At 38.2% G+C, this 13,037-nt stretch overlaps 2 protein-coding genes across 6 annotated transcripts in view; one reads left to right on the forward strand and one right to left on the reverse strand.

Annotated features, from left to right (window-relative positions):
* The window catches only part of ARMC2 (armadillo repeat containing 2), a 202,404-nt gene that overhangs the window by 153,273 nt on the left and 36,094 nt on the right, over window positions 1-13,037 (forward strand). The window lies entirely within an intron of this gene.
* Window positions 1-13,037, reverse strand: part of SESN1 (sestrin 1) — a 106,528-nt gene that overhangs the window by 14,650 nt on the left and 78,841 nt on the right. For 2 of the 4 annotated variants that reach the window (XM_016956098.4, XM_063812587.1), the window contains exons 2-3: window positions 1,293-1,358; window positions 301-501 (exon numbers count right to left, since the gene is read on the reverse strand). In XM_016956098.4, the coding sequence (XP_016811587.3) occupies window positions 301-501; window positions 1,293-1,358 (267 nt within the window). Of the gene's footprint in view, window positions 1-300; window positions 502-1,292; window positions 1,359-7,765; window positions 8,242-8,374; window positions 8,740-13,037 lie in introns of those variants that run through there. The other 2 variants (XM_016956099.4, XM_063812588.1) reach the window with 2 other exon arrangements.

Here is a 13,037-nt window from a genome sequence, read left to right on the forward strand (position 1 = left end):
TTACATCTTGAACAGGAAGCACCACTTATGTCAATGTGAACTATTTATAATAATGAAACAGAACTTGTGTTCTACTTATTTAATGAAGAATGGTTCTCAGCAATGTATAAATACTTGCTTCTTTTTCTGTTATACTTGAGAGCGTACTTATTTAAAAATAGGAAAAACAGAGACTGTGCAACAGGAATCATATTATATATCATAATCTAAGTATTTATCCCTGTGTTTAAAGCATTAACTGTCTCTTAAAGAGATTAATAAAAATAGGCAAAAACAATTTTTCACTGAATGTTTACAAACCATTATTCCAATGTAGTGACGGTAATGTAGGGGTAACGGCCCATCCATTTGCAGTAGATAGTGTTGAGTTTTTAAGAAACTTTCTAAATATTGTGGGTGGAAAACCATCACTAACGTAATGTTATCCAAACGGCCCAAAGCAGCAAAAGAATCTGCAAATAAAGCATGCATCTGTGCGTCTTCACTCCCCACTTGGAGGATCTGTATAAATGAGAGAAAAACCATGGTTACTGAAATGGTAAATTGGTGTTAAGGGAAGAAAATATACATGGGCTACACTCTAAGTATCATTTAGAAGCAGATTAAATTTGGCTTAAGAAAGAGGGGTTACAAATTTAAACTCAACTGGTTGAAAGATACAGAAGAATAAACAGTTACATATTATATAGTAGGGGATAAACAACAAAGGCTGAACATTAAAGGCCATCTAGATAGGCTGCTTGCAGAGTTGGCCAGAATCCAGATAAAGAAGCAGATTTAGATTATCAAATTTGCAGAGCTTGCAAACAGACACTAAAGCCTTTCTTTACAAAACCGCCTACTCTCACTCAATTTAAGGAGAACTAAAATTAACTAATAGCATACACTTCTTATGAAAATAAAGCATAGATGCTTTTATACATATATAGAATTAAAGATCCAATCTAGCACTGATATCAGCCTGTGGAGACAGTCAAGACTAAGTAACTCAGGTTATGGGCACACCTAAACAACATCTAAATATAAGCAGATGTTGTATCACTGGTCAAAAACAAATCTTGGCTTTACTTGATTAAATATGGGTGTTAAAAATACATCATGAAATAATAGAAATCAACACAAGTACAACAGCTTTTTATTCCCACAGATTCACTGCCAAAGAATGATTAACTGCAACCAACTCTGACTAAAACATGTTGTTGACCAACAGTTCTTCAGATGCCAACATGTGGGTCATGAAAGCTCTTCCTTAAAAGCATACAGTTCACTATGTACTTTCACAAACAACGTACCTCCTTTTCTGGGATGAATCTGCTTGGTCCCTGTCCTAGTGGTCGAGGAATTCTAATGCCAAGTTCCTAGAAAAGAAAATTACACCATCTCAGGCCTTTGGCAGTAAACAAAATGAACTGAGGCTAAAGGAATGGGAGGGGAAAACAGCCAGTCGAACAGAGACAGGCTTGTTTTGATGGTTTGTTTTCATGGCTGTATATACATACCAACTCTTCTGTTAGCATTACATAGCTAACAACAGCTTATAATACAACTCTGATTAAAAACAATAAAACCTGTTTCACTAAAACCAGAGTTTTGCATAAAGTACTTGGCAGAAAGTCTAGAACAGAAAGTTCAGCACATAGCAGCGAACCCTGTGGATCATCAGTGATACAAAATAAGACCAGTGTGTTTGTACATCTAAAACTCAACCAACCCAAATATCAATCCCTGTGCATCGTCAGAAAATGAAAAAGCAGTACTTCCACCTAGGCGTCTTAAACTAGAAAAAGTGTAATTATTATTACATCTAAAACAACACCTCACGGTTAGAATGTAAATTTATGAAAAATAAAAACTAAATTCACAAGAGACAGCACTACAGGGCATGTTTTCTCTGCAGTTAAATAATTTTAGAGAAACTCATTTTGTTTGTAAGTTTGCCTTAAATTAAGTTTTTTTTTATTTACAGGATGTCATCAATCTTGCCCATATTATATTTTAGAGAAGCTCAAATAATTGAGAAATAGTTTTCTGACATTTGACACAGTGACTCTAGAATCCTGTACCTTATGTGATGGTGTAGTATGGTTAACAAGAACTGAAAATCTGTTAGGGTTTCCTTTCCCTCCCTCACCCTCCCCATATAGTGTGTTTACAGAAACAAAACCAAAATAATATATTTCAACTTTTTGTTGTTTTGAGGCCTATGTCCTATCTAGTGTCATTTAAAAATTTTTTTTAGAATTTATACAATTAAAGATTAACCCCTTCACTCGTATATATTATATATATAATTAAATACTCATATAATTCTACTCTCTCCTTACTGCTTTTAAAGTTCTTCATGATATAAACCAGATATTTTCCTTTTAAAGAAAAAAAGTGGGGATGGGGTGGGGGTGGGTGCACAGAGAGAAGGACATGTGTCAGCAATCCAAGAAATCTGGTCCCAGCAAATGAAAGTCTTTAAAGCAGAACAGGCTTTTAAAAATTAAGCAGGAAGGACAAAAGTGAAGGTAATCTTTATTAGGAGACATCAAGATTCAAAGTAGTTTATATTTGCCAACAGAATTCATAAAATAATATTTAAATAAAATAATCTTATACTGGAGGGTGGTGACTTCTCCCTGGTTAGTCCATCCTTACACTGAAGATAGTAATGCTTTAACATTATACCCTTCATTAGAGGAGGCACTTAATTCACTGGTCTGGCCACGTGTGTGTCTCAATTTTAACATCCTGTAATGAATGCCAGAGGACATCCCTGTTATTCAATATATAATTTTGGCACCAATAGCAGCCATTTATATACAATGATGACTCTTAGCTTTTCTAACTGCTGAATTTCTCATCCAATTACATACATTTGAAACAATACCTATTGGACAAAACTAAGGCTAAAATTAACATTTATCCCCTCTAATTTCTTTAATCTTGAAAACTGTCTTATTTAAACAAAATGTATTTTAGGAAAATGCCTGTTTCAAGGGTTTATTACTGTTTTATAACTAAGAGACTTGGGACTTTAGTATACGAAAAGGTGTCATTTCAAATGGGGGAAAATGAATTATTCAACAAATGATCTTGGGACAACTGGATAGCCATTCAGAAAAAAAGCGAAGCTGGAACACTATAACATGCTTTACCCCACAATAAATCAGAGTTAAATGTAAGAAAAAAATGAAAACTTAGAAAAAAAGCAAAAAACATTATAGTACTAGAAGAAAACACTCATGGAGTGCAGCAGGCCTAAGAATACCACAAAAGCCAAAAGTCATAAAATATAAGATTGATAAATTTAATGACATAAAAATAAAGACTTTCACATGGGAAAAATAAATAGATACAAAGTCAAAAGTAAACAGAAAGCTAGGAATTATATTTGCCACTCGAATAACAAAGGGCTAAATTTTAAAGAAAGACTACTATAAATCAATAAGAAAATCCCCAACAATCTTTTTTTTTTTTTTTTTTTGAGACAGAGTCTCGCTGTGTCACCCAGGCTGGAGTACAGTGGCATGACCTCGGCTCACTGCAGCCTCCGCCTCCTGGGTTCAAGTGATTCTCCTGTCTCCCGAGTAGCTAGGACCACAGGCGTGTGCCACCACACCTGGCTAATTTTTTGTATTTTTAGTAGAGACAGGGTTTCACCATGTTAGCCAGGATGGTCTCAATCTCCTGACCTCGTGATGCGCCCACCTCGGCCTCCCAAATGCTAGGATTACAGGTGTGAGCCACCGCACCCGACCAACAATCGTATTTTAAAAATGAGCAAACAACAGACAGTTCAAGGAAAAGAAAATACAAATGGTTGAAAAATGCTTGACACTCAAAACAACTGCAAGTCAACTATGCTGAGATACTGTCTTCCTCCAAAAAGATTGCTTAAGATCAAAAAGTTTGATCACAGGCTGTATTGGAGAAAGGGTAGAGAAACTGTCATTAATTGTTTATATATTGCTGATGAGAGTGTTTTGAAGTATGAGAAAAAAGAGTATAGAGTATATATTACTACAACCGCTAGGAAGGGCAATTTGTAATAGTGATCAAAATTAAAAAGTCCCATAGCCTTTGAATCAACAATTCCATCCTAAGTGTTAACCTACAGATGTGCTCACATTTGTGTAATGCCATATGTAAAAGGATAATCACTGCAACATTGTTTCTAATAGTACGAGGTTGAAAACAATCTCAGTGTTCAATAGAAGGCTGTTTCAATAAAGTTCAGCATGACCATATAATAGAGTAGCATGCAGTCTTTAGAAAAAATGAAGCACTTCTACATGAGTTGACTTTAAAAGCTCTTCAAGTTATACTACAATAATGGGGAAGGGGAGGATAAGCAAAGTGCAGAATATGTATATATTATGTTATCAGTAAGCAGGAAAAAAAAACAACCTCACTGATTCAATTTCTAGTTATCTTACAAATACATTAGCAGCATGAAAGGTAGTTACCTTTTTAAAAATGTGGCCAGATTGACAGCACATAGGTTTAGAAACAAAGAGGTATACAAATTATATTATTCTGGTTTTATTTCTCTACCAAATATATAGTTTATATGCCAAATTATTATAAAACAATAGGTTTACAATTCCAAGAAGGTGGCTATGAATGCTTGAGAAACAGAGTATTTCCTATATTTATGGCAAGGGTTCTATGTAATTCTTGTCTTTGTAAGTCCATCCCTATTGCCAAATTTAGTGGGCATATTAATAACACTGTCTCCCCTCTTCCTTAGCCTCCAAATTGAAGAGTCCTAATCTGTAAAATAGGGATGATGACAAAATAATAATACCATCAATCCCAACTATGTGGGATTATAATCTATATTATAAACTATAGAATTTTACAAATTATACAAACGTTGAGTCTTTTGTTATAGATTCTAGTCTTAGGTATAAGGTCTAACAGATTTGGCTGTCTAATTTCTCAGAAGTAGCAGAGGAAGAGAGGGTAAAGTGGGGTTTCTAGACTGTGGCTGGCACCCTAACACTAGTCAATGATATCTGAGAACCAAATTGCCTTTCAGTTTTCTGCTTATTTCTTGAATAACATTGAAAAAGCAACTAGGGCTTATGATAATAAATAGCAATAGCAGCAGCAGCAGCTAACACAAAGTATGAGCTGAGCACTGTTTTAAATTATACTACCTGTAAACAAAGAACATGAGTCTATGATACTAAAGTTTAGAAAGAGTATTTGGTGTTCTACAATATTCATGAAAAAGTCAAGAGTCTTAGATTAATCCTTACCTTAATCTATGAAGCAGGTACTATTATTATCTCCATTTAGCATAACTGATGAAAGCCCTGAGATTTTTTTAATTTTTAAAATTATACTTTAAGTTCTAGGGTACATGTGCACAATGTGCAGGTTTGTAACATATGTATGCATGTGCCATGTTGGTTTGCTGCACCCATTAACTTGTCATTTACATTAGGTATATCTCCTAATGCTATCCCTCCCCCCACCCCCTACCCCACAACAGGCCCCGGTGTGTGATGTTCCCCACCCTGTGTCCAAGGAAAGCCCTGAGATTTGAACCCAAGTATTCTAGCTCAGTCAGTACTAGTGAGTGGTGGAGACGGGGGCTGAATCAATGACATCTGGTTCTAGAGTTGGTATCTTTCATTATTATTCTTTTGAGCCTCTTTAAGACTTCTTGATACCTTGGAGATTCTTACAGATACCACTGTTATTATACAGTAGTAGTCTTGGTTTATAAAAAGTTTCCATTTTCTGGAAAACTCACTTTTGAAACACTTCTTGGTCACATGTTAAATTGGTTACAACTCTTTTCTAGTAGATGCTGATCAAAAAAGGCACTGCGGGTGTTCAATGGGGTGATCATAAGCCAAACTAAATACATTTCATAGCTTCCTATTTAGGTTAATTCAATTATTCCTTCATCTGTAGCTGTAAGAAACTTAACTACAGACTTTGAACAAATTTTGGCCAATCCAGATTCTAGGAGACAGAACTGCCACCAACAAATGGCCTTGTTGAAAAGCAGATGTAGATACTAATCACAGCACTAACCTCACAGGCTCTCTGTGAAGGTGTGGCTGGAAGACTAACATGAGAACAATCTTTTCCCCTCAACAACCTAATAACTATCTTTGAAAGAGACAACAACAGTTTCCACCATCACAATATTACTTGATGTTTCCTCAATGTATAATGCAAAACACTAATTTTCAGAGAGAAAATTCGTAGTGAATGTTGACAGTAGTACCACAGAAAGACTATGTTTTTATTGTATCACTGTATGAATCAATGTTTGTGTACTGAAAAGTACTGTTCCAGTCAGATGTTTCAAATTTGTGAGATACATTTATGCATCTGTATCAATATCCTTAAGTGAAATAATGAATGAATGACAAGTGCAAAATGAAAGCATTGTTGGCTTACAGTATCTACCCACCTGCAAAATTAGTTGAGAAGTAAAAATACACAAATAATTTGAATCATTGTTTTCCTCGCTACACTATTACTGTTGTGATTATCACAACATTCACAGTAATTTTATTTTTTAAATTCAAAAGCAGCATGTGTTTTTTGAAAAACATTTCAACAAGGTAAAGATATGTTATATAAAAAGTGAAAGTTCCCATCCCACTCGCCCTTCTCTGGGAGATTGCCTATAGCTGGGTGCTGGCCTTTTGACATTCAAAAAATTTAAATAGAAATGGAGAGATCTAGAAGTGTTAGAAATATGCCTACTATAGCAAAATGTACTAACAATTATGTTAATATTGTCGTTAATACTAATAGGTAATTCAGAAATACTTAAAGTCCAGGTACTTTTTTTTTTTTTTTTGCCTTCTATGAACTATATTTTAGAAAAAAAACTTACTGACTTTAAGTTACTGCATTTGTAATACTTAGGCCATATTTGTGCCCTATACTTTGCTCAGGAGTTCCGTTTCTTGAAAGTGTTTAATTTAAAAGCATTATGGAAGCTAGCTATTTGAAAGAATTGTGTTAATTCTTTTTGTAAAGTGAATAGTTTTCCTATAAAGCATTCCTTCCTAAGTTATCTTCTCACATGTTGGGATGTATTAAAAATGAAATACAACTATACAAAGCTTCCTGGTTTCCTCAACACAATCCCATAAGCGCTGTAACAATATGCAAGCCAAAATCTATTTCTTTATCTTTTAGTTTACAAAGCTATCTTTAGAAATTCTAGATCTGAGCAAGAACCAGGACTCTGCACACAAACATCAGCAGAAATAACAGATCTATTCAAGCATGATGATTGGGGCTCACTTCTACTCAAAAAGAGAAAAGATCTATTATGACCCGCAAACAGAAACTGTAAATGTTAATTCAACACTTTCATACTGTTTTCACTTTTTGGTAAAGTTTCCAAAGCGATACTGTAAGAGATTTTTAAAGATTGTTTTATTATCTGTAAACAAGGAACATCTAATATGTCCATAAATGTTAAAATCTCAAAAAAATATTTGGTGCTTTACAACCTTCATGACAAAGTGTCTTCATTTAAGTTTCTATGAATATACATAGTATACTGATAATAGACTCCATTAAAGAAATCACGAAACCACGTCATTTTAGTGAGTAAAGCTGCAGAGAAAATAATTCACATTTAGATTTCTTGAACTAAGGCAACACTCTGACAGCACCTGATTTCAATCCAAATTTAAGGTTCAAGTTTTACCTAAGGTTACATTAGTAACTTTCAAATGGTTTCCTATTTGCAACCACTTAGAAAAAAACACAAAATGTTACAATTAAGTACCTCTTTCTAAAGGACAATTCAGAAAAGGGATGGCTTAATACGCAAGAGTAAACGCTGTGCATAACGTCATAGAGCTTGCAGGACACACTTATTCCAGGAAACATCATCTCTTCCCTGAGTCAAATGTGTTTTTTTTCTTTCTCTCTCTTTTAAGTAGGAGGCAAAGGGGATGAAGGTGGCTAAATAATCTGTTTTCACAAGACAAGACAATCGAGGGGGCATATCCACAGGCTGTTTCACCCTCAAGACTCGAGGTCTGCTGGATTTCTGACTTGTGGAGACTTGTCCAGACGACAATGTTATTTACGTATTGGAGACTTTCATTTACATGACCGCGGCCGCAGTCTCTCCCAGCTTAGCATTTTCTGCCCAGGGACGACTCACGGTGCGCAGGTCTCCCAACCACCGCAGGCAACCCCTTCCCCCGAGGGGCGCAGGAGGGCCGGGACGCTGCTCCCCGGGAGCCCGCCCTACCTGGGGAGCGTTTTCGGATGCTGACCGGGAGCGACTGTGAGGAGGCAACGTGACCTCCGTGTTGCACAGGGCAGCTCGGCCGGGTGCCCACCCGCCCAGGTACCCAGCGGCCCGCTCAGCCCCTCGCCCAGGTACCTCGTCCTGGTCGCGGCCCCCGCCGCACTGCTTGCAGCCCAGCAGCCCCGAGACCGCCAAAGGGGCCGTGTACGCCTCGTTCGCGGCGGCGGCCAAGCGCATGTCGGCGCGGGGACGGCTGCGGACGCGCGGAGGCGGCGAGCGCTGGGCAGCCGGCCGCTGCTCCCGGCTGCAGCGCCTCAGTCAGCACGGACGGCGGGGGGCGGGGGGCGGGGGGCGGGGGGCGGGGCGGCGCCGACAAACAAGCCGCGCGGCCCCGCCCCGCGCCCGTCATTTCACCGCCCTGGCGGCCACGCAAGCCAATGAGGGCTCGCGTCTCCGCAAAGCACCGCCCCTCCGGCGCGGAGGCTGGGAACTGGCGGTCTGACGCGGCGAGGTGAAAAATCACCTCGGGGGCCCAGGTTCCCCACGAACAGCTAATTCTCAGGTACGGAATGGGCTCTGGAGGGCCGCGAGGTGAGCGTGCACTGTCAGGAAGGTGCAGCACGAGTCTTCGGGCTTCAGGGACAGGGGAATCTGCCCCCTACACCCCTGCTCGGCCATTTACCTAGAACCAAACAGCAGCCAACCTCGAGACTGATTCTGACAGCACCAGGAGTAATGAAGTTCTCCAAATTCGATAAACTATTGAAATTTCCCTTCTTCCTTTCCCATAATGCCCAAACGACGCTGAATCGGCAGCAGAATGCAGGACTTTGGCCTATAATCAATGCAAAATTCATTTTGCTAAGCTACGTAAAAGCTATAAATATCACTCCCCTACACAGATAATAAACCTTGGTAGCCTATCTCTGAATCGTCTTTTTTCCTCTCAAGTATATTCGAAGGCTTTACAATTTCTAATATTCCTTCATAAGCGCCCTCCCTGGGTTATAAAGAGAGAATTTCAATCTCTGAAATCAGATGAGGAACTTGGGAAAATACAGGTTACAAAGGAGAAAAACAACTGACATTGTTGGGCCCAGAACCCAGATCCCTCCAGTCCTGTGTCAGTACTATTTCTTTACATAACTCTATTCTCTCTCTTTAAAAGAAACAAATTCCTAAATTAGATCTCTTTTTGCATGTTTATGCTGTTTTCAAAGCTTAAGTGCTCAGGTTAAAAAACAAAAAAAGTTGGAACATTCTGACAAGGCAACAAGTGGAATTTATAGCAGTAGTTATGGCCACAGAACAGGACTCATAAATGAAAATAAGTTTCAGTCTTAGAAGTGACGCTACCGTGTCTCAGTGAAGACTAAGTTACTCTTTTAGCTCTTCAACTATCATGTTTAAAGTGGCATGTCAAAATGGTTAATTTTTATTTATCTCCTAATAAATAAGATAAATGATATATGTTCTCTGTACTGCTTTTAAAAAATAGCTAACGCACCCAAAATATTTTTTACTGGTCAAAAGAAGCAATTTTGAGTTAATGTCGATATAGAAGAAAAGGCTACAGAGGCTTCCAAGCTCTCATCCACTGAGCACAGCCACAAAAACAAACAGTACAATCAAATGCCCACTCAGCCGTAAGCAAATACAAAAACAAAACAAACCCAGTACATCATGCAATTTGCAGCAATATGACATACCCTGCAAGATAAACTGGTTGTAAATGAATGAGTTGGACACATAAATGCACTTGATGTATGGGATTGTGAGCTGCAAAAGCTAGTTAGGTAGAAGTATGTGAAAAATGATGACTCTGGTTCTAGAAGAGTTGAGGTATGATTTTATTTCTGAAGGAATCACAGTTTTAGTTGTCTAGTAGGGCATAATCTTAGTTATGACATTTGTAAAATGAGGAATGCTTATCTTTCCATTTTCTAATGAGAGGCAAGGGAAAAGCACACATTCAGTTAAATCAAAAGTGGCTTAAAATAAGTAAATGCAAGTGAAAACTGCTAACTGCATGCATATAGTAGTCTGATACTTAGTGCTTGATAAATATTTATTGAAGAAATATTTCAGATATACTGAAATTGTATAGGAAGCTCCAATTAGGATTCCTTTTTTCCTCAGATAGTTTCAAATTATTATTTAATGCTGCCTTATGTGAAAAGAAAAATAATTTTAATTTAATATTCTAATTTAGTGGTTTATGGAGAACCTTCAAGCCATTAAATGTCAAGATTCCTTTATGGTCTCTATAAAGACTGACCTAAATTCCTCAAAGAGTACTAATTTCTTGTTCTCTGCTATAGAGCACTAGAGTGAATTAGTCACTCTATTCTCCAACATAAAAAGGTTGCCTCCAAATAAATTTACAGTAACCAAGAGTTCCAACAAATGTATTTTTAAAATTTTTTTTCTTTTTTTTTTTTTTGAGACAGAGTCTCGCTCTGTCAGCCAGGATGAGTGCAGTGGCATTATCACAGTTCACTGCAGCCTTGACCTCCAGGGCTCAAGTGATCCTCCCACCTCAGCCTCCTGAGTAGCTGGCACTACAGGCAGAGGCCACCACACCCGGCTACTTTTTAAATTTTTTATAGAGATAGGGTCTCATTATGTTGTCTAGGCTGGTCTCAAATTCCTGGACTCAAGCAATTTTCCCGCCTTTGCCTCCCAAAGTGCTGGGATTACAGGTGTGAGCCACCACACCCAGCCCAATAAATGTATTAATTAACCTGTATCTATCATTGTGCAGATTTAACTTTTGAAATGTTTTGTTTCAAACAATTCAATAAAAAGTATTTTCCAAGGATTTCGAAGGTAGGCCTGATGTTCTGAAGGTGCTGCTCCTCTCAACCTCCAGGGCTGAGCACATACAGGCATGCAATAAACATCTGCTGAAAAGATGAACATCCTGAACACAGAACAGTGATTACAAAGGGCTGTGTTTTTGATATTTACCACAGGTTGTCAGTACAGGCCAGAGCTACCTTACAAAGTCTGCTATTTAAACATTTAATTTTGATATTTCTTTTTTTTTTTTTTTGAGACGGAGTCTCGCTCTGTCGCCCAGGCTGGAGTGCAGTGGTACGAACTTGGCTCAGGAAGAATCCTGACATTTAATCCAAGAAGTAATAGTAATTCTGAAATATTTCCTTTCTTTTAAAAAGATTTTGGTCAACTTAGTCAACTGTATCAAAGTGAGGTTCATTGCCTCTACATCTGTCCTTAGCAGTAATGCACTCAGCCTTATTTTTCTGAAGAGCAAGCTGATAATCTATGTAAAAGCAGAGTGGTGTCAAATGACTTGATTTTAACAGAGAACTATGAAATATTAGGGGACTCTGCACTTGGAATGGTGGTTCAAGATAGGCTTCCTGAAGGGAAAAGACACCTGAGCTACAGCTTAGAGTATTAGTAGAGAGGCCTTGGAAAGAAAATTTGGGGGAGAGTTTGGGAGAATAGACACAGAGTTCTAAGTAAAAGATCTAGCATATGCAGAGGCCCAGAAAAAGGAAAGAGTGATCCATTAGGGAAGCAGAATACAGGAAGCTCAATGGGTCTGGAAAAGAGGGTAAGGAGAGTAACGGAAGGAGTTTAGGTAAAAGATAAGCAGTAGGCCGGGCGTGGTGGCTTACGCCTGTAATTCCAGCACTTTGGGAGGCCGAGGCGGGGCGGATCACAAGGTCAGGAGCTCGAAACCATCCTGGCCAACATGGTGAAACCCCATCTCTACTAAAAATACAAAAAAATTAGCTGGGCGTGGTGGTGCGCGCCTGTAGTCCCAGCTACTCTGGAGGCTGGGGCAGGAGAATTGCTTGAACCCGGGAGGCAGAGGTTGTGATGAGCCGAGATCGCACCATTGCACTCTAGCCTGGCAACAGGAAAAAAAAAAAAAAAAGATAAGCAGTAATGAGGGAGTGTTAAGCTTCATTAAAGAATACGGATTTCATTCTTAAGGGTACTGTGGAGTTACTGAAAGTTGTAAACTGCAGAGTGACATCAGATTTGCATGTCAGCTAAGGTTTGGAAAAATATATTGGAAGGGGCAAAACTAGGGGCAAGGAGATGAGTTAGGCTGCTGAGGCAATCTTGGCAAGGCAAGAGGGCAGTCTTCGGAACAATGGGAAGGGAGAGAAGTGCAGAAGATGACTGGATTTTGTCTCTCCAGTATGGTAGTTAAGTTCCTTGAGGGAGGCAATCATGCCTCAAACTCTTGTTTTTGAAATTTAGGAGATAAATCTCAGATTATCTGCTCTCCTGACCAAGTGGCTTCCCTGAGCGCATTAGGTCTTTAAAAAGTATAATCAATTCATGACAAGGAATAGATATATTTTAGTAGAAAAAGCAGTAATTAGGTTAAAAGGCATAATCATACTTTTATGGACCACATGTTAAACCCTGTACTATAGATTTGCATATCTCCTCACTGGAATCAGAATTATACTTAATGCAGTAATTGGTTAGAAAACATACAGCAATGGTTTTAGCCATTAAACCAAAGAACTCCTTTAAGAGTGGGAGTGGGATTTGTTACATTTATGTGGTTTAAGCATTCTTGAAAAATCCCCTATTGTCATTTAAAACGTTTCATTTAGAGCAAATGCTGGTTTATAAGACTACTTCTGCTTACTAATTTTGTCTAGATTTTTCTCCTCCAGCTCATATCTTCCTGTTTTTATCTACATAGCTTGTCTGCTAAGCACTTTTTCCCTTTTCAACATCATGTTTTGGGTACATTAAGATCCTTTTAGCACTGAACTTTAAACTGATCCTCTTATTTGCTCTA

This window comes from Pan troglodytes, chromosome 5 (assembly GCF_028858775.2).
Source record: "Pan troglodytes isolate AG18354 chromosome 5, NHGRI_mPanTro3-v2.0_pri, whole genome shotgun sequence".
In the NCBI taxonomy this organism is placed as follows: Eukaryota; Metazoa; Chordata; class Mammalia; order Primates; family Hominidae; genus Pan; species Pan troglodytes.